This window comes from Cyprinodon tularosa, unplaced genomic scaffold (genome assembly GCF_016077235.1).
Source record: "Cyprinodon tularosa strain WSP-4 unplaced genomic scaffold, ASM1607723v1 ctg9, whole genome shotgun sequence".
Classification (NCBI taxonomy): domain Eukaryota; kingdom Metazoa; phylum Chordata; class Actinopteri; order Cyprinodontiformes; family Cyprinodontidae; genus Cyprinodon; species Cyprinodon tularosa.
Genome location: NW_024039673.1, coordinates 773,478 through 798,312, shown reverse-complemented (window position 1 = coordinate 798,312; position 24,835 = coordinate 773,478). Strand labels below are relative to the sequence as shown.

The 24,835-nt window shown below is 36.4% G+C and overlaps 1 protein-coding gene across 3 annotated transcripts in view; it reads right to left on the bottom strand.

Moving 5' to 3' along the window:
- cadm2a (cell adhesion molecule 2a) overlaps positions 1 to 24,835 on the bottom strand; it is a 328,952-nt gene that overhangs the window by 28,555 nt on the left and 275,562 nt on the right. For 2 of the 3 annotated variants that reach the window (XM_038274035.1, XM_038274036.1), the window contains 4 exons: positions 7,398 to 7,559; positions 5,469 to 5,559; positions 5,183 to 5,361; positions 680 to 793 (listed from right to left, as the gene is read on the bottom strand). In XM_038274035.1, coding sequence (XP_038129963.1) covers positions 680 to 793; positions 5,183 to 5,361; positions 5,469 to 5,559; positions 7,398 to 7,559 — 546 coding nt within the window. The remainder of the gene's footprint in view (positions 1 to 679; positions 794 to 5,182; positions 5,362 to 5,468; positions 5,560 to 7,397; positions 7,560 to 24,835) is intronic. The other variant, XM_038274037.1, reaches the window with a different exon arrangement.

Genomic DNA, 24,835 nt, shown 5'->3' with positions numbered 1-24,835 from the left:
CTGTTTTTTTTGCTGAAAAGAAAAAAAACTGAAACATTTATAACATTCCTGCCCCAGATGACAATACACCTCTAAATCATACTGTTGTCATTTCAACTTGAAGCCAGAGGGGGTGAATATCTGTAAACACTATGGGTCTATGAGGAGAAAAGCGTAAACCAACTCTCTGCAAACGAAAGGATGTTACCAAACAATGCATGGACACAATTTCCTCTTTTCCCACCAACTGATTCAAAACCGTCCCTTCAGTCCCCTTGCACATATTTTAATGAGATTTTACAGAGTTGCACTAATCCAGTTGCATTTGAAGGGTCATTAATTGATACTGGTGGGTAGTTTTCAACCAGATGTGATGCTAATAGAGTTTCTTTTCATTTCCCATTTACTCCAAACAATCTAACTTAAAATCTGTGGTTTGATACTTCAGGATCCAGAAACTGTTTAGTCTCTATTTAAAAATGAATATTTAAAATAGATGTAGCCTGTGGATCTTCAGTGGATTTGCCACTGTTGCTTAAAAGTTTAACTGAAACTCTAAAGGAGTGACATCAATCAAGGGTTGAGAAAAGGAATTGGGACAAAGGTTAAACAGAAAGAAAAGATGCAAGAACAAGAAAGAAATGGAAATATATAATGGCATGCTAAGGGGATTGTTGAGATGTGTGGGGTGTTACTGTACCTCTGCTGCCAGTGACTGTGGGGTCTGAGGCATGGGTGCTTAACTTAGCAGTAGGATCTGGAGGGATGGGATGTAGGGGGGGTGTGGTGGATGGAGGCGGGGTGGTGGGGGCGTCTGGTGAAGGGCACGAACAGACATATATACACAAAAAAATACAAAAACAAATTAATACAAACATAATGATGTTCGGGAGACAGGGGACAGTTCAATATTCTTGACATTTCTGGATGTACCTTGAAGCCAGGTCATAGTCATCCCAAAACAAGATTAAAAAAACAATTAATCTTGTTTTGTTTTCTTTTTTATTATATAATCAATTACAGAATTTAACCATTCATCTTTGCACATAAGACCAAGCCCAGTCAAATTGTAGAGGAAGCCTATTACAGTAGCAGCAATTCAAAACGGCCCTTCCCAGTCAAATACCAGCTGCATAGCAGCCCACTTCCCTGCAACTCCCAGCAAAGTCCCCTCCAACTCCCAGCCACTGGAGTCACAAGATGACCAGGAGATGACGCTTCCCTTTAGATCTTAATGTACACAAATCATGACAGAAAGAATATTTTAGTACAAAGATTGATGTTTAAAAATTAATTGTAGGGGACTAGCCAAAGGCCCATCAAGGAAAGTGGGGACATTTCCAATGGCCACTACTGTAAGAACAGTTTAAAACTGTTTCCACAGGTTCTTTTCTCGATTAAGCTCTATTCTAAAACATTAACATGATCTTAATCACCGCTGTCCTGAAGAAAGATGAACCTTTGACTCAGTCTTGAGGCTTATGCTGCTTCTAGCAGGTTCTCTTCCAGAGTTGTCTTTTTTTCCCCTTATTTTGATCAGTTTCCTTTTCCTTTCTAAGAAGAAAAAAACACTCCACACTATATAGCTGCTGCCACCATAAGTCACTTTGGAAACGGTATTTCCAGAGTAACGTACAGTGAACTTCAAATTTTGTGGAATCTGACCAGAGCATCATCTCAAGTCTATTGCTGTGTTCTGAACAGTTTTTTTTTTTTTTTGCAAACAATCATTAAGTTCTCCTTTTTTCTATGAAACATATCTGTTCTGTGAACAAAATACCTTTAAAAGGCAAATAGATACATAACAGACGGTATCTACATTATAGCTTTTTGGTTGTTGCAGGAAATAACCTTCCTGTTTTTACATCTATTTCAGATTCTTGGAACCATGGTCAAAAATTGTCATGTTACTGAAAGGAGGAATTGAAAATGTTACAATGGACCCAAATAACAACTTCCAAATGTTTCTTTAATGAAATATTGAACCATTTGAAAAATATTTAGGAAAATCAGCTTCAAATGTTGAGTTCTAACTGCATGATTATATTTATGTTGTCATTTATACAAAATTATTATACAAATATTTTACAGAATTCATAAAAGTAAATAGATTTAAAAAAAAGGCCAGTTGTAAGATGGAACATTAAATAAACAGCCTGTTTGTTCTTAGTAGGGCCTCTAAGCCTGTATGAGGACATATGTGCTGGTTTGGCACCTGCACATTATTTATATCTGTGTTGAATCTTGTTATTCTAACACAAAACCTGCAACAATGTTACTTTCCTTAATATATAAAATCATTACCACTGAACAATCTAGAGTCAATGTTAGTTGGTAATAATTTTCATTGTCATAATCTTGGCCAGAACAGAACAGAACAGAAATAACCTTGACTTGAATCTGCTAATGCCGCCCAATGTCTCTGAAGACAGAAAGTTAAATTCCACCAAATGAAGACATTACTTTGACAAAAGCTCTGTGCAAATTACACATTTTCAAGGGTGCTTTCAAAAGATATGGTCGGGTCATCATTACCACAGAGTTCATGCTACTTCATGCAAGAAAGTGTTTCTCTCTGTCACCTGCTCAGGCCAAAGAGGAAAAAAGGGACTGAAACATTGTGTGACCAAGTTAATGAGGTTACACTATCGCCTTGGCTTTAATGTTTATGTCACTCTGCATTTTATGGTGAGCCAGGGGCTTTTAATTGGCTGTGGTCGTCTTTCTCAGGGCCAAACGTCCTCTGTGTCTTGGTGACATTTGATCATGACTCACAGAGCAGCTAACTGCATGTCTGCAGGAAATGGGTAGGAGAGAAAGTGTGTCCCTGTTGGAGGGGAACCATTAAAAAGGTATTTTTCAAGAATTATGGAGGCAGTTGTAAAAGGCTAAAAGGTGTGCTAATCACTAATGAAGGGGAGAAACAGACTTGGTGCCATTTCAGGCTAACAAGTAATGAATCTGAATAGGCCTCTTTGACCCTGCTGTACCGAGGAGCCTTTTTTGTGGAGGAAAATTTGTCAATTTAATATCATCTGCGTCATTATGTGCATTGGTTGCTTTAACTGTTAGCTTCAGCTGGCCTTTAAAAGAGCTTTCAGGTGCATACACATAACAATGGTGTTTGAAAAGTGCATTTATTCAACTAGAGTTGCAACATTTAGTCTATTAGTGAAATGAATGAAGGGGCTTTTAGATGTTTAGATATTAGGTAATATACAATTTTTGCACATGATATTAAAGTAGTTTTTAACTTAATTTGCATCTATGTGATCATTTTTATCAATATGATGAGATTTATTCAAAGCTGTCTTTCCTAAATTGGTGGGAAATCTGGTTGTAAAGCCACCCCATTTTTTTCTTTACTTGAGCTCCCATAAAGGAGATGAATTTAGAAAAAGGTCAAAAGTATCATCAGCAATAGATGATCTGTAAAATCAGCCAAGGTCTGAAAGTGTAAATAGACCACTTAGCTAATTGCACAGTAATATACTTGTAATTATCATTATTACATTTGAAATTATCTATAAAAATTATATAGCATTTACACAAATTGTTAATTTTTATGCTTTCAATTAATGGAGGTTACAGCTAGAATCATTGGAAAGTAGCTGTATAATATGACTGAATATCTTTTTTTTATGTAAGTAAATGACATAACAGTCTGTCATTAACTACCTCTTTTTGCTCAGATCATGTTTACAGCTGATGACACACTTAACAAATTGTACAGTATAATATACTGGAGAACATATCAACATACTAGTTTCTGCTGATTTTTATTTATTGATTTAATTTTTTTAAATGAAAAACTGAGGGTCACCCACAAACTGGGCCTTCTGAGTGGTCTCAGTCTACAAGATGATTAAGCCAAGCAAAGCCAACTGTTTGGTATGAGATAACTTTTGCAATATTTTGTTTGAAATGCAACATATAAATAAACAATAATAATAGCTAAAAAGTTTATTCAAATCAGATTTTTTTTTTCAGTCATAAATGCAGATGATACTTTAAAACTGACCAAAGGAAAGACTATCTAAATTTACATGAAATTTACAAAGACTTAAAATTTGAAAAAACAAACAAACAAACAGTTTGTCAGTATGAAGAGCCCTTTCATTCAAAATTAAATGAAAAAAATAAATAAATAAATACTGGTATTGATAGATTTTCAATATATATTCCATTAAATAAATACATATCCCCATGAAATAAAACAGAAAAACTATGTAAAAATATTTTTACAGTATTTAATTGAATTTCAAGATTTCTTTTTATTTATGCATTATTAAGTAACTGATTTACTTAATTTTGAATGAAACAGTTTTCCATAGTAAGACATAGAATCTTGAAGTGAGGATTTTTATTTTCTTTTTTTTGTATTGCTTCCCTTTTCACCCAGTACTTAGACAAAAATAACTGAACAAACAAACAGATTTTTTTAAACATTTTTTTCCTGAAAATAAAAAGGCTTGTAGTTAAGTATGTGTAACACTATTGGAAATAATACACCAACAATAATGTTACCTGTTATCAATCTTCTAAAAGATGCTTTCTTTCCTTTTTGTCAATCATTACAAGCTATCTTAAATCTCCAAAGCTCAAGTGTCACTGCTCTGCTTGTTCTCTTTGTATCTTTTATTACTTTATATCAAGAGACAAATAGCAGAGCAGGAACGGAAGAGAGAAAGAACTATCTGTTTTCCATGACAGTGAGTCGCTTTATCCTCCACCTCCTCTGGCGTTACCACGAATTACTTATCATGATATTCTTGACAACGCAGCACTAAATTCTGCCTCCCTCATACATTTCCCTCTGGGTGTGTGTGTGTGTGTGTGTATGACGCTGTGGAGGATCTGGGACAAAGGTTTATTTAAGGAAAGGCACTGGTGGTGTTTGTGGCACCTGAGGCCCATATTTCCCTTCTGAAAGATAGCATCCTTAATCACTTTTTGGAGTTATACAGTATTCAGATCAGGAGGTATCAGGAGGCTGTTTATGCAACATTTTTTCCACTATGTATATGGATACAGAATCAAAAATGTCCTTTTCATCTTTCTTGGTTACTTTAACACATTTGTTTTTTTAAATGGGTGAAAATTATCCAATATTTACTTTATAAAGATAACTCTTTATGTTTACCTTCGTCAGTGATTAAAACAAACACAATCACCTGCATATGAACCTTTAATTTCAACTCACCGTAAACATAGAGTACATATTCGGCGCTGCTGGTCCCCAGGTGGTTGGTGGCTTCACAGCGGTAGGTGCCATTGTCTGTCTTGTTGAGTGAAGTAAAGGTGAGCTCCCTCCCCTCAACAGTTACTCTATCAAGGTCAGGAAGCTCACCACCGTCCTTCGTCCACATCACAGGATCAGGTCTGTTATATAAGAATTTGTTTGGAAAAGGTCAAACTCAAAACTGGAATGCATGTTGAATATTATGGAACAGACTAAGCTCAAACTATGCAGAATGAAATCGACTTACGATGGGTTTCCTCTGGAGACACATTCCAGCTTTAATTTCTGGCCTTCCTGTGGGACAGCAGGAGATCTGATGATCTCCACACGGGGAGCATCTAGGATACACAAGAGATTTTCAACTGATGGTTAGCAGTAATGTAAGTCTTTAATATCGATAGAACCATCTTTTTACGAAATTATGCGAAAACTAACATAAAAAAGGAAGTAGAAATGTTATCCTCTCATTCAGATGGGTTATTTTCATTTTAGAAGAATTTTAAACCAGACAGAGGTTCTAATGCCTTTTATGACAAATAGCACCTTTATAAGTACCAATATTGAAAATCCATTAATTTAACATACATATCATAACAGAACTTGGACTTTTTCTGCAAATAAAACAACAAAGAAGAAAAAAAAATAAGTACATTTTGACTTTTTACTGTTTATATGATTATATCTTTCACACAAACAGTAATGTACTTTACAACCTGAAAATGTAGTGAAAACATTATGAATTTCTATTGCAAGGCCTAGTGAGCTTCATCATTCAGAAGATCATTTTGCAAATGATGTTTTCTGAGTTTTTTTACCAGAGCATGGTTAAGTTGGATTTGATGCCAACGTCTTATTAATGTTTCCCCTCCAGGATTAAACACAGTAATTCATTCTTATTTGCAGAATTCATATTATAATCTCTAATAAGTTTAACCTTGCTGAAGATTTAGGGCCATATTTGTTCTTTAAGCCTTAGTATTTCTATCCCATCTATTCTGATAGTTAAATAATGTTTTTTTCCTGTTTCCGTTCGTTAGATATTATGTAATTATTGTTTACGAATGGAGATTTCTCATTGAATACTACTAAGGCAAAACCTTCCAAAGAAATCTAACAAAATTAATGGTAAAATATGCATTGTCTAACTTCATAAATGTAGTCATTAATTAACCGATTTCATGAGAATATTGCGCATTAATCAGCTGTTTTTCCCTCTCTCGGAAGCGATCTCCCCTCCGCTCTGGAGCAGCAGGACTCTGCCTGTCTGTCTCCATGAGAAATCCCTGATGACATTTGAGCCTACTGTAGGTAACTGGTGACAAAATGGAGCCCTGATTGGATAACATGCCAAAATACGTCACTTCCGGCGAGGCTAAACCTCTTGGTCTATGGGGGTCTATGGAGCAAAGGCGGGTCGACGCCGATTGGCAAACTTACTTAAGAATTTTTGGAGTTAAAGCATCTGAGCTATCTTGGGAAATATCTGCTACTGAATGAGGAATGTAAGAAATAATTTTTGATAGAGATGTTTTCAGCAGAACCTGAATGTACCTGTATGTTTCTGATCTCCTGTGTAAACTGGCAAAATGAAGGCTTGCATCGAATATTTTTTATTTCTTATATTGTGTATGATTGTGGCTTAATTTAGCATATAAACTTGAACTACTTAATTTCTATGTTTGTGAATGTAGTTCATTTTTGAAAAAGTAAATGTGAGCTAGGTCATTTTCATCTGTGTGAACTGAACTTTGAGTTAGTTCTTGTTAAGTATGATGTATATGTATATGTATATATATATATATATATATATATATATATATATATATATATATATATATATATATTTAAATATATATATATATATATATATATATATATATATATATATATATATATATATATATATTAAAATATATATATATATATATATATATATATATATATATATATATATATATATATATATATATATATATATATATATATATATATATATATATATATATATATGTCTATATATATATATATATATATATATTTAAATATATATATAAACAAGTCTTAGCTTTCCTCATCCATAAACACCGAAATCTGTGCTACTTAAAACCTTTGTACCTATTTTCATTTCCATTTATTCCCATGAGAACCTTTTTTTTCATATTGGACGTATACTCACAATGGACCTCCAGCACTTCGGTGGCCTGCTGAGGTGCCTGTGCGAGAGCAACATGGTCCACTCTGCACGTGTAGGCAACACCATCATCATTTCTGTCCACATGTAGTTGCAGAGAACTCTGAACTGTAAACGTCTTTCCGCTTGCATTCACCTCCTTGGCGCCTTTAAAGAAAACACAATAAAAATGTTTATGTTTAAATCAACTTTAAATCCTATAAAAGTGGCCATAATATTTAAATAGTATCAAGATCCTTATGAGCGTTCTGCACATTGATGTTTTGGGGTGTGCTTTCTCACTAAAAAACACATTAAAACTATTTATTCCAACCTATCAAAGCAGAGAAAGCCAAGTCCTTCTGTCGCTAGTAAGGAAAAGAACAGAGCACCTTAACATCGAGCGTCCATAGCATCCAGAGTGCTTGAATTTTAAATGCACAAGTGTTAAAGTTGTGAGCCTTTTTGAGACTTAAAACAGGTTTTAGAATCAGAACTCTCTCAGACATTCTGCTGCCCAGTCTTCATCACCTTTCTCCAGCTCTAACAAATCTTAGATTTTCTGTTCTTGTAACATACATCAGTGAGGATAATTGTTATGCATACATTAGAGGTTTGTCTTAACACCGACATATGTTATTTATCTAATATGCAATTTAATATCAGTTAGTTCAGCTTTACTATTTTTCATCTGCATTATATCAAGCACTTTTGGGATGTTTCTTATCAGAAAATCACTAGTGAAATAAATGTTACATAAAAGATAGAAGCATGAAATTCAGGCAGAGAAAGATCAAATGCTTTACTGAACATTGAGTTATGTATCTGCATTGGCATGGACACTTACCACTGTGAGGCAATGGCAACAGGGTCAACAGCAACCATTCCCCTATGAGGGGACAATTTGTCAGCTACATACTCTTAAATAAAAATTTCCATGAAACGCAATATAGACTTGAAGCAATAGACTTTTTGACTACATGCATTCTCACTTGCATCTCTATATCTGCATCCTGGTGCATCATTCTCACATAAATCTTAACATTTTATTATGCTTAATGTCTTTCCACTTCTTCAAACTCTGTATGCAACCTCTAAGTCAAGTCCAGCTGTGACAAAAAAATGTTGTTGCTAGTCAGATGTCTGACTTGCCAGTGAGGTATCATTACACTAATTTATCTAGTCAACTTATTTTTATAGCAATCATGGCAACACCTGCTTGTGATTCTGTAGCAAAAGTGCTGATCCACATTTCTGTGGCCATTAGCATCGCAATCAACCAGCTTCTTCAAATGATCTACACAATTTTTTCAAGTTTGGTTTGTTTGGAATCAATCAGTCAACTTTCTGCCTTGTATTACAGTCTATTATATAGTGAGAAAGTGTAACAAATAATGTATTTTGATCAGAATTTTTTTTATAAGTTGAAGTTTTACAGTATTTCTCCCTGGAAATTCAAAGTTGGAGAAGAACTTGAAACGTATCAGTCCTCCTATATGTATGCAGTGCATTCTATTGAGTTTTTTTTAGACACCCACCTAAGACATAGTCATTCTTCAAAACTCTGATGTAGATAAAACACATTATTAGTATTTCTTTGTTTTACAACAAGTCGCCTAAGTAATTGTGACAGACTAAAGTGACTTAAAAAGAAACTTAGTGCTCAAGAAGAGAGATGGCAATATTTGGCATTATTATGTTTCATCAAACCATTTGTCTTCTAATGCTCCTCTGTCAGGGTCGGGGGGGCTGTTGCCTTCCCCAGGAGGGGGAAAATATGGGCTACACCCTAGACTGGTTGTCCCTCAATCTCAGGTTAACACGGAGAACTAGCTCAATGCACACACCAATTATTAGAGCCACCAATTAATCAAAGAGTCACATTTTGGGACTTCAGGAGGAAGACAGTTAAAGATTAATAAATAAATCATAATGGAACTCTAATGTCTAAAGTGATTTTTTAGTAGGGGTGTAATATACAGGTGCTGGTCATAAAATTAGAATATCATGAAAAAGTAGATTGATTTCAGTAATTCCATTTAAAAAGTGAAACTTGTATATTATATTCATACATTACATACAAACTCATATATTTCAGATGTTTATTTTGTTTAATTTTGATGATTACAAATGACAACAAATGAAAATCTCAAATTCATCATATCAGAAAATTAGAATATTACTGAAGACCAATAAAAACAAAGGATTTATAGAAATGTTGGCCAACTGAAAAGTATGAACATGAAAAGTATGAGCATGTACAGCACTCAGTATTTAGTTGGGCCTCCTTTGGCCTGTATTACTGCAGCAATGCGGCGTGGCATGGAGTCGATCAGTCTGTGGCACTGCTCAGGTGTTATGATAGCCCAGGTTGCTCTAATAGTGGCTTTTAGCTCTTCTGAATTGTTGGGTCTGGTGTATTGCATCTTCTTCTTCTTCACAATACCCCATAGATTTTCTATGGGGTTAAGGTCAGGAGAGTTTGCTGGCCAATTAAGAACAGGGATACCATGGTCCTTCAACCAGGTACTGGTAGCTTTGGCACTGTGTGCAGGTGCCAAGTCCTGTTGGAAAATGAAATCTGCATCTCCAAAAAGTTGGTCAGCTGCAGGAAGCATGAAGTGCTCTAAAACTTCCTGGTATGTGGCTGCGTTGACCCTGGACCTCAGAAAACACAATGGACCAACACCAGCAGATGACATGGCACCCCAAACCATCACTGACTGTGGAAACTTTACACTGGACTTCAAGCAACGTGGATGAAGTGCCTCTCTTCTTTTCCTCCAGACTCTGGGACCTTGATTTCCAAAGGAAATGCAAAATTTACTTTCATCAGAGAACATGACTTTGGACCACTCACCAGCAGTCCAGTCCTGTTTCTCTTTAGCCCAGGCAAGACGCTTCTGACGCTGTCTGTGGTTCAAGAGTGGCTTGACACAAGGAATGCGACAGCAGAAACCCATGACTTTCATACGTCTGTGTGTGGTGGTTCTTGAAGCACTCACTCCAGCTGCAGTCCACTCTTTGTGAATCTCCCCCACATTTTTGAATGGGTTTTGTTTCACAATCCTCTCCAGGGTGCGGTTATCTCTCTTGCTTGTACACTTTTTTCGACCACATCTTTTCCTTCCCTTCGCCTCTCTATTAATGTGCTTGGACACTGAGCTCTGTGAACAGCCAGCCTCTTTAGCGATGACCTTTTGTGTCTTGCCCTCCTTGTGCAAGGTGTCGATGGTCGTCTTTTGGACAACTGTCAAGTCAGCAGTCTTCCCCATGATTGTGTAGCCTATAGAACTAGACTGAAAGACCATTTAAAGGCTTTTGCAGGTGGTTTGAGTTAATTAGCTGATTAGAGTGTGGCACCAGGGGCCATCAATTTTGAACCTTTTCACAATATTCTAATTTTCTGATATGATGAATTTGAGATTTTCATTTGTTGTCATTTGTAATCATCAAAATTAAACAAAATAAACATCTGAAATATATGAGTTTGTATGTAATGTATGAATATAATATACAAGTTTCACTTTTTAAATGGAATTACTGAAATCAATCTACTTTTTCATGATATTCTAATTTTATGACCAGCACCTGTAATCTAATGAGACTGGATCTTGTAATATTGAAAAGCAATGAATTATTTTCCAGTTACTGTAAAAAAAAATATGTCTAATTTATTAGAATCCCATATCTGAAAAAAGTAAATACTTTTGGCTAAACCTATTTTTCCTCTGAGATGCTCATTTATAGGTAATAAAAATATATTCTTTCCACACACTGCAATCTTTGTTTGTTCCATTAATAGTTAAAAAGCAGCTTTTGAACAGTTTTATGTTTTCTCTTCTCACATTTCAAACACCAGTGGGCTCTTAAATCATTTTCTTTTATGATTTTAAACCTTTATGCTTTCTTAATGGAAATGAGATGAGTAAAGTCACAATAAGAGGATGCTTCAGCTGCTTTGTCATTTACAGTGCTAAATGTACAAACACCTCTCTGCTGTGTCTATGTGGTGTCCTGTCAAAAACCTCCTGGGGATTGATCACCAAACGTGTGTCTTTGGTCTCAATAAGACGTTGCAGTAAACAGGGTTTTACAGCATTGTTAGCTTAAAACCTCTGGGGAGACACATTTTGGCAATGGAGCATCGTCAGATAAAGTCTGTGAAAAACAGAGCTTTAAATAATCATGGACGTAATTCCCTCCTTTGTTACTTGGCCCAGACTCTCTCAGCGCCCTCACTGTAGTTTTAAACCATTGGTGTCCAAACTACATCAGTCACAATAGCCATGCTCTGAGTACTGGAGGACCATTTGTCTCTTATAGTAAAAAATAATAATTTTTGTGGATTTTAATAACTACCCATACCTGGCAAAACATTTTTTTCAAAGCCAATCCAATAACTAATACAAGGACTTTTAAAAACAAACAAAACAAAAATACCATACAGTTTTGTTCAGGTTAATAGTACACCCCTTTTAAAGCACACAATCAAAGTAAATCATGAGTCTTTTTTTCCCCTTTTCTTTATGTTCTGTTCAGCATTATGGCAGCAGAACTGAAATCTAGTATCATGCTATACTGAACAAATTTGCTTAGCCAATGGAGGCTATGTTGTTGAGAAGCCCCCTCTTTCAAGTTCTTTTACAAGATAGTAATAACTCATACCCAGTTAGTAGCTAGTTTATTGTATTTTCCTCTAATGCTAAATAAAGTAATGATCAAAATTTAGGTGGGGTTTACTGAAGGTATGATTATTTTCTAGCATTTTAAGTCTGAAAAAGACAGTTTATCTTTCAAACATTGATTAAAAATGCATGTTTAGACAAATGACCTAGCACCTATAATCTGGTTTATAACCCCCACCTAAAATTTGGTACATCACAATTACAGAGAGTAGATATAAAAGAAAATAAGGAAAAGTAAAGAAATGATGTATTTACTCTGTTTGTCATGATGACCACTTGTTTGTGCCTCCTAAGGAGACCAATTACGCTCTGCATCCTTCCCCTGCTCTGCTTAACTGCTCCACTATCCCAGCATCCCTGCTTACTGTCTATTCTACCTCTAAATTCTGCCAATCAACTATTCTATTCAGCCACTTTCACCAACTGAGGCTATGAGAATGGCTCCCTGAGAGATGAATGACTGACAGGTCTGCAGTTATCAACATCCATCCAATCAACAACAGGGAGCGAATATGGATAGATTTCTTTTTAAAGACCAAACTGCAGGTGATGTAGGGGACTGAAAAGGAGAAGAGGGAAAGGAGAAGAGGGAAACCTATAATTTTTCCAACTCAACCAAGGCTTCGGAATGGCAAATATTTTTCTTTTCCTTTTGATTAGTTGGGCTTTCTTCTCAGAAAGTGTATCTCTCTGTCATTTAATCTTTTTAAGCAAACCAACTTGACCTTCTGTCTTTTTGTTCCCCACATTCATATACTGTTTAAAAATCACCTTAATCTGTTTTTCAGTTTGTCTGTTTTTTTTAATCATTTTTTGTCCTTGTTCCTTCAAACTTCTACATGATCTCTGATTTATGTTTTAGGTGGGATATTCTAAAATAAGAAAAACAAAACAAGAGAGTAAAATTCACAGAAACAAAACAAAAGAACAGTTTTGGACAGAAGTGTGAACGCAGTCAGGATGCAGGGTCATATCCCCGACTCCTGCTTCTCTTTGCCAGGCTTTCTGACCATATGAGTAGACAGAGATTTAAACAAGGCTGGAAATTTCACAGCAGTGGTTTGGTAGTGCTTGTGAGTAACCCATGGTGTAATTCAGTACATGCTTCTGTAAAGATTCATCTCTGCAGGCCCAGATATTGAACTGTTGGCAGTTGGTTTCTGTCAATATTATTTGGACAGAGAGTTTTCTTTTGATAATCGTTTGAAAACTAATGTCATCAGTTCCAGTGTAGCTTAGCTACAGACACAACAGCCAGATGCATTTATGGCAATAATTGGAGATTTAAAGCGTTCTTTACTCTCTGCTACACTGCCAACCTCTGTACAGTTTGTCAGCTGCAGTACCAGAGAAAACATAACCTTTGACATGCTTTATGCAAATGTCAAGGACTCATACATCTATGAAGTAAGAAGTAGGATCAAAATCTTGTATTTCTTTGCTTAGAGTATAAACCCATACATATTAGACAACCTGCATTAAAAAGAACTGTAAGGAGAGTCACGGGAGGCTTAAGAAGACCTACAAGATTGTTTTGAGGCTAAAACTGGGATGGACTGTGTCAACCACATGGAAGGACATCAATACAGTGACTGAGAATGTGACTGACCATCTGGACGTCTGTATAGGTAACACTTTCCCTATGAAAACAGTTAAATGCATCCCCTTTATGAACTCTGGATCACTACTGCTCTGAATTAAATACTTAACAAGAAAAAAATACCTTAGGGAAGGAAAGCAGCATATTATAATAATAAAAAATAATAATTTAACTTTATTAATCTCACATTGGAAAAATTTACTTCTGCATTTAACCCATTCCCTTGAGGAGTAGTGGGCTGCCATTGTCCGGGGAGCAATCAAGGGTTAAGGGTCTTGCTAAGAGAGCCAGCGTCGCATTCTGTGGGAGTGGGTTTCAAACTGACAACCTCAGGATTCCATACCCTAACCGCTAAGCCACCACTCCCAACTTATTAAGGAGTAAACAGAAGAAATTTAATATCAAGGTAAGAAAAAAGCAAGGAGGCATGCAGGAAGAGGCTAGAAAGTAAAGCAGAACAATATCAGAGATGTGGGGTCAGTGATGAAGAAGATTATAGGTATTAAGCAGGAGGAGGATCAGACAGATGGAAATCTGGACAGAACCAATGAACTGAATCCATTCAAAAGGTTCAGTTCAATAAAACCGCTCAGCATCTTTCTCTCGGTCACATGGCCAAATGAACATCATGCCCTTCTTACACCAAAGCTTATTTGTTACACCTTGAATGTTTAATCTCCCACTTCTACTATGAAGTCTCCTGTCTGTATGTGTTTTTTCTTAGTCAAACCAGAAGTTTGTGCTGTTCCCTCTGCCTCACAATTATAATAATAATAATAATACATTTTATTTAAAAAGGCGCCTTTCTGGACACTCAAGGTCACCGTACAAAACATAAAAAGTGTCAGAAAAAATAAAAATTATAATTATAAAAACATTTAAAAACATTTAAAAATACAGAGGCTGTGACAGTGAAATTGATATTTTTAAAGAGAATAAGCAATCTTGAACAGATGGGTTTTGAGTTGTATTTTAAAATGGAGAATTGAGTCCGTATTTCGAAGTTGGGGTGGTAGAGAGTTCCAGAGGCGGGGGGCAGAGCGGCTGAATGCTCTGCTCCCCATGGTGGTGAGACGGGCGGAGGGGACAGACAGGTGCAAAGCAGATGAGGATCTAAGAGCACGGGAGGGGGTGGGAACATGCAGGAGGTCTGACAGATATGGGGAGGGCAAGATGGTGAAGTGCCTTGAAAGTCATCATGATAATTTTATATTGAATGCGGAACTGTATGGGGAGCCAGTGGAGCTGTCGGAGGACCGGAGTGATGTGGTGGATAGAGGGAGTTCTTGTTATGATGCGAGCAGCTGAGTTCTGGACCAGTTGTAGTTTGTGGAGTGATTTCTGAGGAAGTCCAAAGAGGAGGGAGTTGCAGTAATCTAGTCGGGAGGTGACAAGGCTGTGCACAAGTATGGCAGTAGTGTGTGGGGTAAGGGAGGGACGGAGGCGGTTGATGTTTCTTAAGTGGAAGTAGGCAGACCGGGTAATGTTATTTATATGGGATTGGAAAGATAGTGTGCTATCGAGGATGACACCCAGACTCTTAACCTGGGGGGAGGGGGAGATGGAGGAGCTATCAATAGTGACTTGGAAACTGTCGGTTTTGGAAAGAGTTGATTTGGTACCAATGAGGAGAACCTCGGTTTTACTACTGTTTAATTGAAGGAAGTTGTTGGTGAACCAGGCCTTTAATTCACAGATGCAATTTCATCAACTGTCTGTCTCTAGAAGTCAAGTGAAAAGGCAAATGGAGAGACTGAATTGCTGACACCAGGTCCAGATGGTGTCAGCCCCAGAGTCCTTAAGGCCTGTGCAGAGCAGCTCTTTAGGATTCTGCAGCACCTCTTCATCCCAAGCCTGACACAGGGGACATGTCCAATGTTATGGAAGATTCCCTGCCTTGTTGTGGTACCACAGAAAACTCAGCCAACTCTCCACAATGACAATAAACCTGTTGTCCTGACATCCTACATGCAGGTCATAGAAATACCTCTGTTGGTTTGTCTGAAAAAGCTAAGCAGCATCAGGACCCCTGCAGTTTGTTTATTGCTGTGCAACAAGAGTTAGATGTATCTTCACTATTAGTTATGCAATCCCTCTATCAGCACCTTATTGATAGACATTTTAAATCTATGGAATTCAAGAAACATCGACTGCTGGGTTGAAATAATATCTATCTGCATTGTAGACCAACATGTTTTAAAGAAAGTATCTAATTTTCAGATGGTAAGATGCAATTTGTGTCATTAAATTTTTGAAGTTGTTGAAAGACGATATTAACTCAGCCTGAGATAGGCTTACAGAAGAAATGAGGGTTTCCCTGATAGTCATTAAAGTTAACATTCAACATGGAGAGACTTGGACATGGGAAAAAAACAATTAATAAAGTTTAGTGATATGAAGAAAAGTTTGACATGAAAAGTTCTTGGAGCTCAGACTCTGTAGAAGACATTAGTGCTGAATGGAATGGCCTGTAGGGAGCCTAATGGAATGAAAGTGGTGAATGTTAGCATTTCAACAAGAAAGCCAGGATGTCCTTGAAACTGAGCAGAGTCCTGAACAATAACTAGCTGATGTGAGGGTGTGGAGCAATGCCTTAAGGCTGGAGCAGAAGTGTACGCTGAGGCGATTTGCGGCATCTAAGAGCATTTGAATTTGAATTTATTCCTAAGCTTCAATTATGTCATACTAGCTGCTTCTATTAAAAGGGTGATAGAAGGTAAGGCCATCATTAGGTTTTGGCACTCTTTCTTTAACAGTTTATCAAGGATAAAAACTAAACAGGAATGGCCTTTTGTATTAGAAGTCTGGTGCATAATTATTCCTAAGTAGAAAACCCAAAATATTTAGGACAGCTGCATATCTTTATAGTGTGAACATCGCTAAACATTCTATATCCCGACTTACAGGGATCTCAATCAGGCTATGTTCACACAGTTGACACATACGACCACACTCATGCATATAATATATGATTTTGCCTGTCAGTCTGAATGGCCAGCTTCTAATCAATTCACCCAGAAAAAAAAGAGCTACTTTCAAATGTGGTACTAAATCAGATACATAACCAATAGTTTTCAAACTGTCTGCAGTCTGAGCGGTCACGCCACATTTTATAGTTGTGCATTTTTACCTCTCTTGATCTTCTTTATGATGTTGTCCAGAAATTTTAGCTCATTGCTCAACAGTTTAATAATAACACACAGACACTGACAACCACTATTACATTTTTTGTTTTGTTCTTTCACTAAAGCTTCTTGAGATAGTCACATACATAAAACCTTTGCACTGATTTATGGTCTAAATTCTCCCTTTGCGGTTGCAGGTTGCTTTGGTGTTCTGAACCATTCAGACAGAAATCTGATAGTGGTCACCTTTAAATCGTATGAACAAAAATATGAAAAGACAAAAAAAAAATATTTCAGCAAAAACAAAGTAGGGAGTGAGTATCAAGACTTGCTGTGTCAACATAGCCTGAGTATTGTATATTTTAAAATTCACAATAGCAAATTAGAAAAAGACAACATGGATAACGATATATAGTGTCATATTATCAGGAAAGGTTTATAGGAGAAAGCCTTTCCACTAAATGTAAGTGTAAGCAAAGGTTTTAAGGTTGCATGCGAGATAAACTACTGCAAGAAAACTCAACAATCCCATACTCCAAAAAACAAAAACACTGCATACCAGCCATCAAGAAGGGTTGGAGGTATTAGAATTTGGCCTTAATTTTTACCTGTTTTGTTTAGCTAGTAATTTATTCAACCTTGCATTGTCAAAGTGTGCAGAACCATGAATGAAACAAAGGCAGAGAACCAGGCAAAGCAATGCCGACACATAGAGATAACCGTGGATCATGGGGACATATACAAGACCTTCCAGCTTGGAAACAATGACAAGCATACAACACAGGGTGAGGATGAAAAGAAAGGCAGGGCAATCTGGTGAGAATTAAGGCCCGGTGCTGAGGGAGTGAGAGAGAAATGGGCAGAATCCGAGCAGAAAGAAACAAGGAAGAAATCTAACAGAATAATATAAATCTAATAGCATAAGATTAACACAGAAAAAGCAGATAAACCAAAAATGCAAAAAAGTTAAACACCTAAGTATATGGACACATACTTATCATTACATCAAAATAGTCTTCACAAAAATGTTTGACTAGCTGTCAGTAGATAAAGCCTGAACAAAACCCGGTAAGTAATAAAATATTGATGCTAAAAAGAAAAAAAAGCTCATCTACCACAAACAGGTATAATTATTTCCTTTTAGTTTATTTATCAGGAAAACAGTGTAGGCCATAACTAGAGAGATCTGTTGCACATTAGGTGGGGTATTTGCATAGTGTTAGCTGTATAGTTGTCTATAGAAAAAACACACAATTAATAACAAAAATCATAACTTTTACTCTTATTGTTATTTTGTGCTACTCTTAGCTTTTTGTACACATGAATGCTGCAGGCTCGATTTTAACTATAAGCAAATTTGAATTGAATTGTGTCTGTTAAGCCTATTTGAATTTTTTTTTTTCCATACAGGGATAGGATTTGTTTTTTTTTTAAAGTAAGTTCCTTTTTCTCAAGAAAAATGTGACAATTTTAGCAGTATTCTGTGGTTAGAAATTGACTTTTATGCCCGCAGGCTTTAAAACTCCATTTTGTCTAAATCACTGCAATGGCTAAGAAATACTTCTGTTAAAAAATGGCAATGAAGACAGAGTGTTGCTGCATTGTCAAACATACTGTATGTGAAACCTCAGAGTAAAAATATGAATAAGTAAATTCTAGGAATAATTTCCTTTTTCTCTGGGCCCAAGGAAGTTTAATATTTGCTAAAGTAAAGCAGAAAAAGTGTTCTTTGATCTACTGATTCAATTCATAATTCATCTTTTCTGGGGGAGTTCGTGGACATTCTGCGCTTGGGGCTAAAAAACAGTTTAAAGGCAGGCCTAAGGTAACCTGTACATAATGTAGAATAATTCAAACACTGACAAGTTTTCACAAACAGGATTTCTATATAATACAGGTTACAACTACTATCTTCAGCTCAAATAGAATTTAAATGCAGAGTAAAATACTGCAGCAATCTGTTTCCGGGGCAAACCGGTGCACCTGAGAAAACACTTGTCAACACGAATAACAAGAATAATCATTACAGACCAGTTTACATAAAAACACATTTATTTCTATATTTTTTGCTTCTGCCTTGCACAAAATTCATCTTTCTAAGTGTTCAGAAATACGCAATATGATTGATATGATTTTTTTTTAAGCAATAGATTTAAAGAATGTATACACTTGTCTTTTCTATATGGTCTTCGTGGTTTGCAAAAATGTAAAAATATACTATAAAACAGACACAGAAAGACTAGGAAAGGGATGAGATCCTGCAATTTTCACCTGTGGTACTTCTGTCTGACACAAAAAGAGGTAATAGTTGGCAGTGACTTGAGCACACTGTTCTGTGGGTGGAAGCTCTGTGCCACTGGTATGAGCCAAGGCAAGCTTGGAGGATTAAAAATGGAAATGACAGGCGTAAAATGAAAGAATTTGACCCTTTTATTCCATTTCACAGGAGAGAAGGACAACTAGAGAATAGTAAATAGTGTGAAGGGAAGCAACTAAAAACAAGAGGTACCATGAAGGCCTCTTGAGGAGGGGGAAAAAAGAACTGACAATAAGTAACCATACTGAGTAATCCTGGCAGCAGGGTCTAAAGGCTGCCAGAATATACCCTTTACTGCATCTCATCAGAGACTGAAAATCATTATCCATCCATCCATCCATCCATCCATCCATCCATCCATCCATCCATCCATCCATCCATCCATCCATCCATCCATCCATCCATCCATCCATCCATCTGCATATGTTTCAAATCATCAGATTTTTTCACAAATATTGGACAGCTTTCAAATAAATTAATTTGTAAATTAATTTCTTTGAACTTGTTTTAGCACCCTTGGAAGCAACAAGTTTGTAACAAGGCAGCAATGTGAAAATGTGAAAGTAATGTGATTGTTAAATGGTTAAACCAGTATGTTATATCATTACTTTGATTGCATTGTAATGATGAAGTCTTCTCTCATTTTTAACCTATTTTCCAACTCTGCTGTAGTTGCTGTTTGGTACATTTAACTCTTCATGAACCCTTAAAAAAGTCACTTCAAGGCAGCGAAGAGGCACAATCGGACCAGACTTAATAGTGTCTTATTGGAGCTTTAAATGTAAATTGAAGTTTGGTCAGTAAAAATTTTATTGTCTGACCAACATAGAGTCTGCACTCTATGTTGTTCTTTTTATTTAAACATGATGGTTTTATGGCTCTAGATAAATTTTACTTTGGAGGATTGACCACAAAACTGGTGCTTTGGATTTTAAAGGTTACTGAACCAGGAATCTGTCTAAACCTCCTGTGTCCAGGCTAGAGTCATCTAAAAGATTGACATTTTGTCACTTGCATTACTTAAGTGACAAAATTTCTGTATTTTGTCACTTAAGTATTTAAGTTTAAATGAAAATTGAGATTAATCAGCTTGAAGAAAATTCCAGATGGACTGTCAATCTGTCCAGAATTTCTCCCACCTCTCACCAAATAACAGCTTGGATTGCACCTCTAAGGCAGTGAATAGAGCAGATGAATTAACACTTCTTATCTTTTTATTTGCAATATTTTTATTCAAATCGACTAGTTTATTTTATAAGGAAAGATTTCCAGCAGAATTCTGGTGATATTACATATATTTAGCTAAAAGTGAGCTTGTGAGAGATCCCAATTTAATCTGAGTTTATTTAAGCCAAAGCAAATAAATACTGTTGTAAATCCAGTTGTTTTATAGCAGTTTGGTGTAGCCAGTGTGCTTTTCTAAAATATGACTATGACCAGTGTGATGGCTGCAACTACAGCCACCCAAATGTGGTAACATTCAATCACAACACACACTAAGTCAGCAAGTCTCATTTCATTTATATTGGGATTTCTTTACATTTAGGATTTAATTTACAGAATTTTTGTAAGTCATAACACTGTATTCTAGAATAAGTGCGCACATTTTAGTTTACACTGTTATGTTCTGCTTGATTTAATCTTTGTTTGTTTTTTTGAGTCACCTCGGTGCTGGCTGCTCCAGTCCTTCAGGAGAACAGAGGTGGAGAAGGGGTGGAGCCAGCCCATTGAAGCTGCAAATTGGTTTACACCACTTCTCATCAGCAAGAGGGGGGGAATGGGATTTTCCTCTGTTAATTTCAGTTAGGTTTTTGTGTGTTTCCCCCTTTGTATCTTCTATGTGGCCTGATCAGCCAGTATTTAAGTTTTCCCTTTGTCTCATGTAGCAGGTCTGTTTGTTTCAGTAGGTCTTTTGTTAGCCTGAGTTAAATTCTGTTACTTTGACCTCTTTATGGGCCCAACTTTGTGATTTGTTTTTTGTTGACCCAAGTTCTTTGTTTTGGGTTCAATAAAAAGAAGAGTTTTTGGATCTAAACCTGTGCCTGATCTTCCTTTGACTGCTCAGACCATCACACCAGTGAGTACTGCTGGATGTTGGGAGAGTCTTTATCAGTGCCTGGCAGCCCTGTGTCATAATGTCCTCACTGACATGACACTCCCCAAGCATTCACGGCTAAGATGTGTCAGCTGTGGATTCATGAGGATGGCTTTCCACTCCAAAAGGAGAGGGCCAGTCAGTCTTGGTACCTTGGCATTTAAAATGGAGACAGGTGGTCCACTTCCTTAATGTGCATAGACAGTGGGCTGTTGCAGTCCTACCCCATCTTCTTTTATGCTTAAGGCTATGTCTTTTAACTCCTGCAGAGTTTGATACTGGCAGAAAAATTGATGAATTAGAAATACTTCTATAATCGTCTATGCAGTAAAATTTACATTGATTTGCAGGCAAAAAATGAAACTTAAGATGACCCAGATGTTCAGGTTAATGTATATAATCACAAGTATTAAGTTGCTTAAAACAAGTATTCATATCCTTAAAGTTTTTTATGCTTTCATCTTCTTTGCTGGTGAAGAAAACACATTTTGCAAGGGCAAGATCTGAACTTCTAAAACTACTTTTTTTCACCTGTTTACTCTGTCCACTATATCACATAGGTCAAGTTAAAAATATTTCTTTTGAGAAATGTTTAAATACAAACCTGTCGCACTTTTAATCTTTATTTCTAATACATTTTTAAAAGACTAACCCGACTTTGTTATGGCCTACAACATAAAATACCAAACAAAATACATTTAAGCTTGTAGTTGTAATATGCTCAATGCAAAAAAAGTTTTTCGAATGGGAAAACTTTTGCCAGCAGCTGTATGCACTTATCATCAAAATAGCCCAAACTAATTTCAGAAAATCTCATATTGATCAGCTGTGCATGCTTCTTTTTTGAGTAAACATGTAACAGGATAGAAAGGTTGAACGTGTATTTTTTGAGTGCATGTTTTATTCATGCCACTGACTTGCAGGAGGCATCTTGAAATTACATCTTTAATGGTCATTGATCTGTTACAACCCGGGGAGCTGGATAGTATAAATGTAATCCCAACACAGACTTTTTAAATAGTGTGCGAGCAAAGCTGTCAAATACAGCCATAGTGGCTGTATTTTACTTTTAACTAGAAAACTTCTTGATATTCCCAAACTCGATTCTTATTTTTAGTTTTCCCAATGTCACCCCTCTCATCAACCATTTTTTTAAGACACTCCAGCAGCTTTCTGCTCTTCACATTCCTCAATAGCTTTTTCAAGGGTGAGTTTTAGAATAATGATGGCCTCCTTATTCTGCTCTTACCCACAGCTGTCCAGGACAATTACCCATAAATGAAGAAATACGCAGCACTATTTCAAAAGCTCGCTCAGTCACCGTGTGACTTCTTCAGGCAGACTTGAGTGATAGCAGATTGAAAAGCCGCCAGACAACGACCTAAAATAGAGCGAGGTATGTCAGCAGTAATAGTTCCCTGTCCTTGACTAAAAAGTTTGACAGTGTAAGGATGTGACCACAAGTGAATTTGAATCAAACCCATGTTTTTCTCCTTAAGTCCATTTGGAATAGATTTACAGGGCAATGCGATGAAGCTATAACCTCTACAGTTTAGGTCAGAGAGTATAATAATACCAGCCGGATAGCTAAGATCGTCTTCCTTACTCGAAATAAATATTCATTTCATCTATGTCTTTTTTAGTCTCCACGCAGCTCCCCCTGGTTCAGTGGTGTGTAAACAACTCCTACATGTGGTGATATTGGAGGAGGTCTCCCAGGGTTGTGGTGTGTAACTGAGATAGAAATATAACATTACTGGGTGGGGACTGAGGAGATCCAGGGGAACAAAGAGAATGAGAAATAGGAATATTGGATTCCGTTTCACACACACACACAAGCTTATGTCCTTACATGCAGGCTGTCTGCTCCATCTGTCTGTTTTGGTCACACAGACACTGACAAAAACACACACAGACACACACACACACGCTTAGCATAGGATCTCTGTTAACTGCATGCTGAATGGCTGATGGACTGCTCCAGTGGTTCTGCTGGTAATATAATCGTCCCCATTCCCCTAGATCCCACACCAATATGTCACAATTGTCATTTATTCCCGGCATGGCTGCCCCACAATCAGATGGGTTTTCACATTGTACACGCACTGATCCTGTCAGGATGATGAACACTTCAAGGGCAGCCCATGTACTCCTACACATGCATGCATTTTTATATTGCAGGTGCAGAAATTCTGGTTTATCCTAGTTTTTGTTGTTTTGTTTTTTTTCTCGTATGTATTCTGAAGGAGACAATAATCCACATCTCGCTATTGCTAGGAGTGAAACAGGGACAGGAATGTAATTTTTGTTTTACAAACTTTGACATCACGTGTAAATGTGTTTGTCAATCATAGTCCTGAGATGTTCTTTGTTTTCTTTTGCTTTGCTGAAATAAAAAGGTCAAGTCTGATAAATGAATCACACATAATAAAATGTTAAATTAAATACATGGTGTTATTCATTAGATCAATGCATCAATTACTGCTGACATGAAAAGCCCTTTTTCATGTCCTACACTTTTTTGATTTTTGGGGTAAATGAACAGAGAAGAGTTACAACATTAACTATAACTGTATTTTGAACTACTAATTTCTTTCTGCTTTGCATAAGAGCGTCTTTTCAAGTAAAGCTGATTTTTAGTTCTTCAAACTTTCTCTATATTTTCTCTGAGGTCTGAGTGCTTTCTTATGTTTATCTGTAAAAATGTATGGTGTCGTTTTTAGATTGTTGAAATTTGAACTATCCTGTATGTAATCAAGTACTTTCTCCAAAGGCCCATGTGAGTCAGTGCTGTTGTTTTTTAAGGGCAGCAAAATTATTTATTTTAAAAACATTTCTAAAGATAAAATCTAAATATGATTTATGTGTACATGTATTTCAGGAGTGGGTAACAGCAGTTATTGCAAATGGACTAAAATATGCAAAACACCCTACTGCAACTGAATGGTGGAATATTAGGAAATTACCCTGGGATGTAGCCTGAGGCTTTTGAGAATCCCAGGGCTTATCAAAGCTGGGGTAGCATTTCAATTAGGCTATAGATATACTACAGAGTTTAGAGATCTTTTTTGGAGTCATGCCATTGTTAACTCCACTACCTCCAACTTTTACTTGATATAAACATTTCTCTATCATTAGACCTGGTATGCACTGCAAAATATGAAATATAAATAAGTATGTTTTTCTTGAAATAAGTGTTGTTTCCCTTAATCTTAGCAGGTAAGTGGGGTAACTTACTAGTGGAATATGATAATTTATGTTTAAATTAAGAAAAAAGACCAGCTCCATTAACTTATATCAAGTGCATAATATCAAATTATCTTTGCTAAGGGGAAAAATATAAATTCCATTGGCAGAATATCCTATAAAGTTGCTCAAATCAAGGGTAAATACCACGGTGGATATCAGTGGCAAACGTGCAGTAAACCACAAAACGAGGTTCTGCAAACATGTTTGCTGCAAAACTCCAAAACATGCACGCACAAGAAATAAATGCAAAACAAAAACGCTGCTAACAGAAATAAATGAGGTGCAAACAGCCTAAAACGTTCAGAACGAGCTAACACACATGCAGAAACAAAACAAATGCAACACAGTCTCAAAAGCACAAAAAAATAGC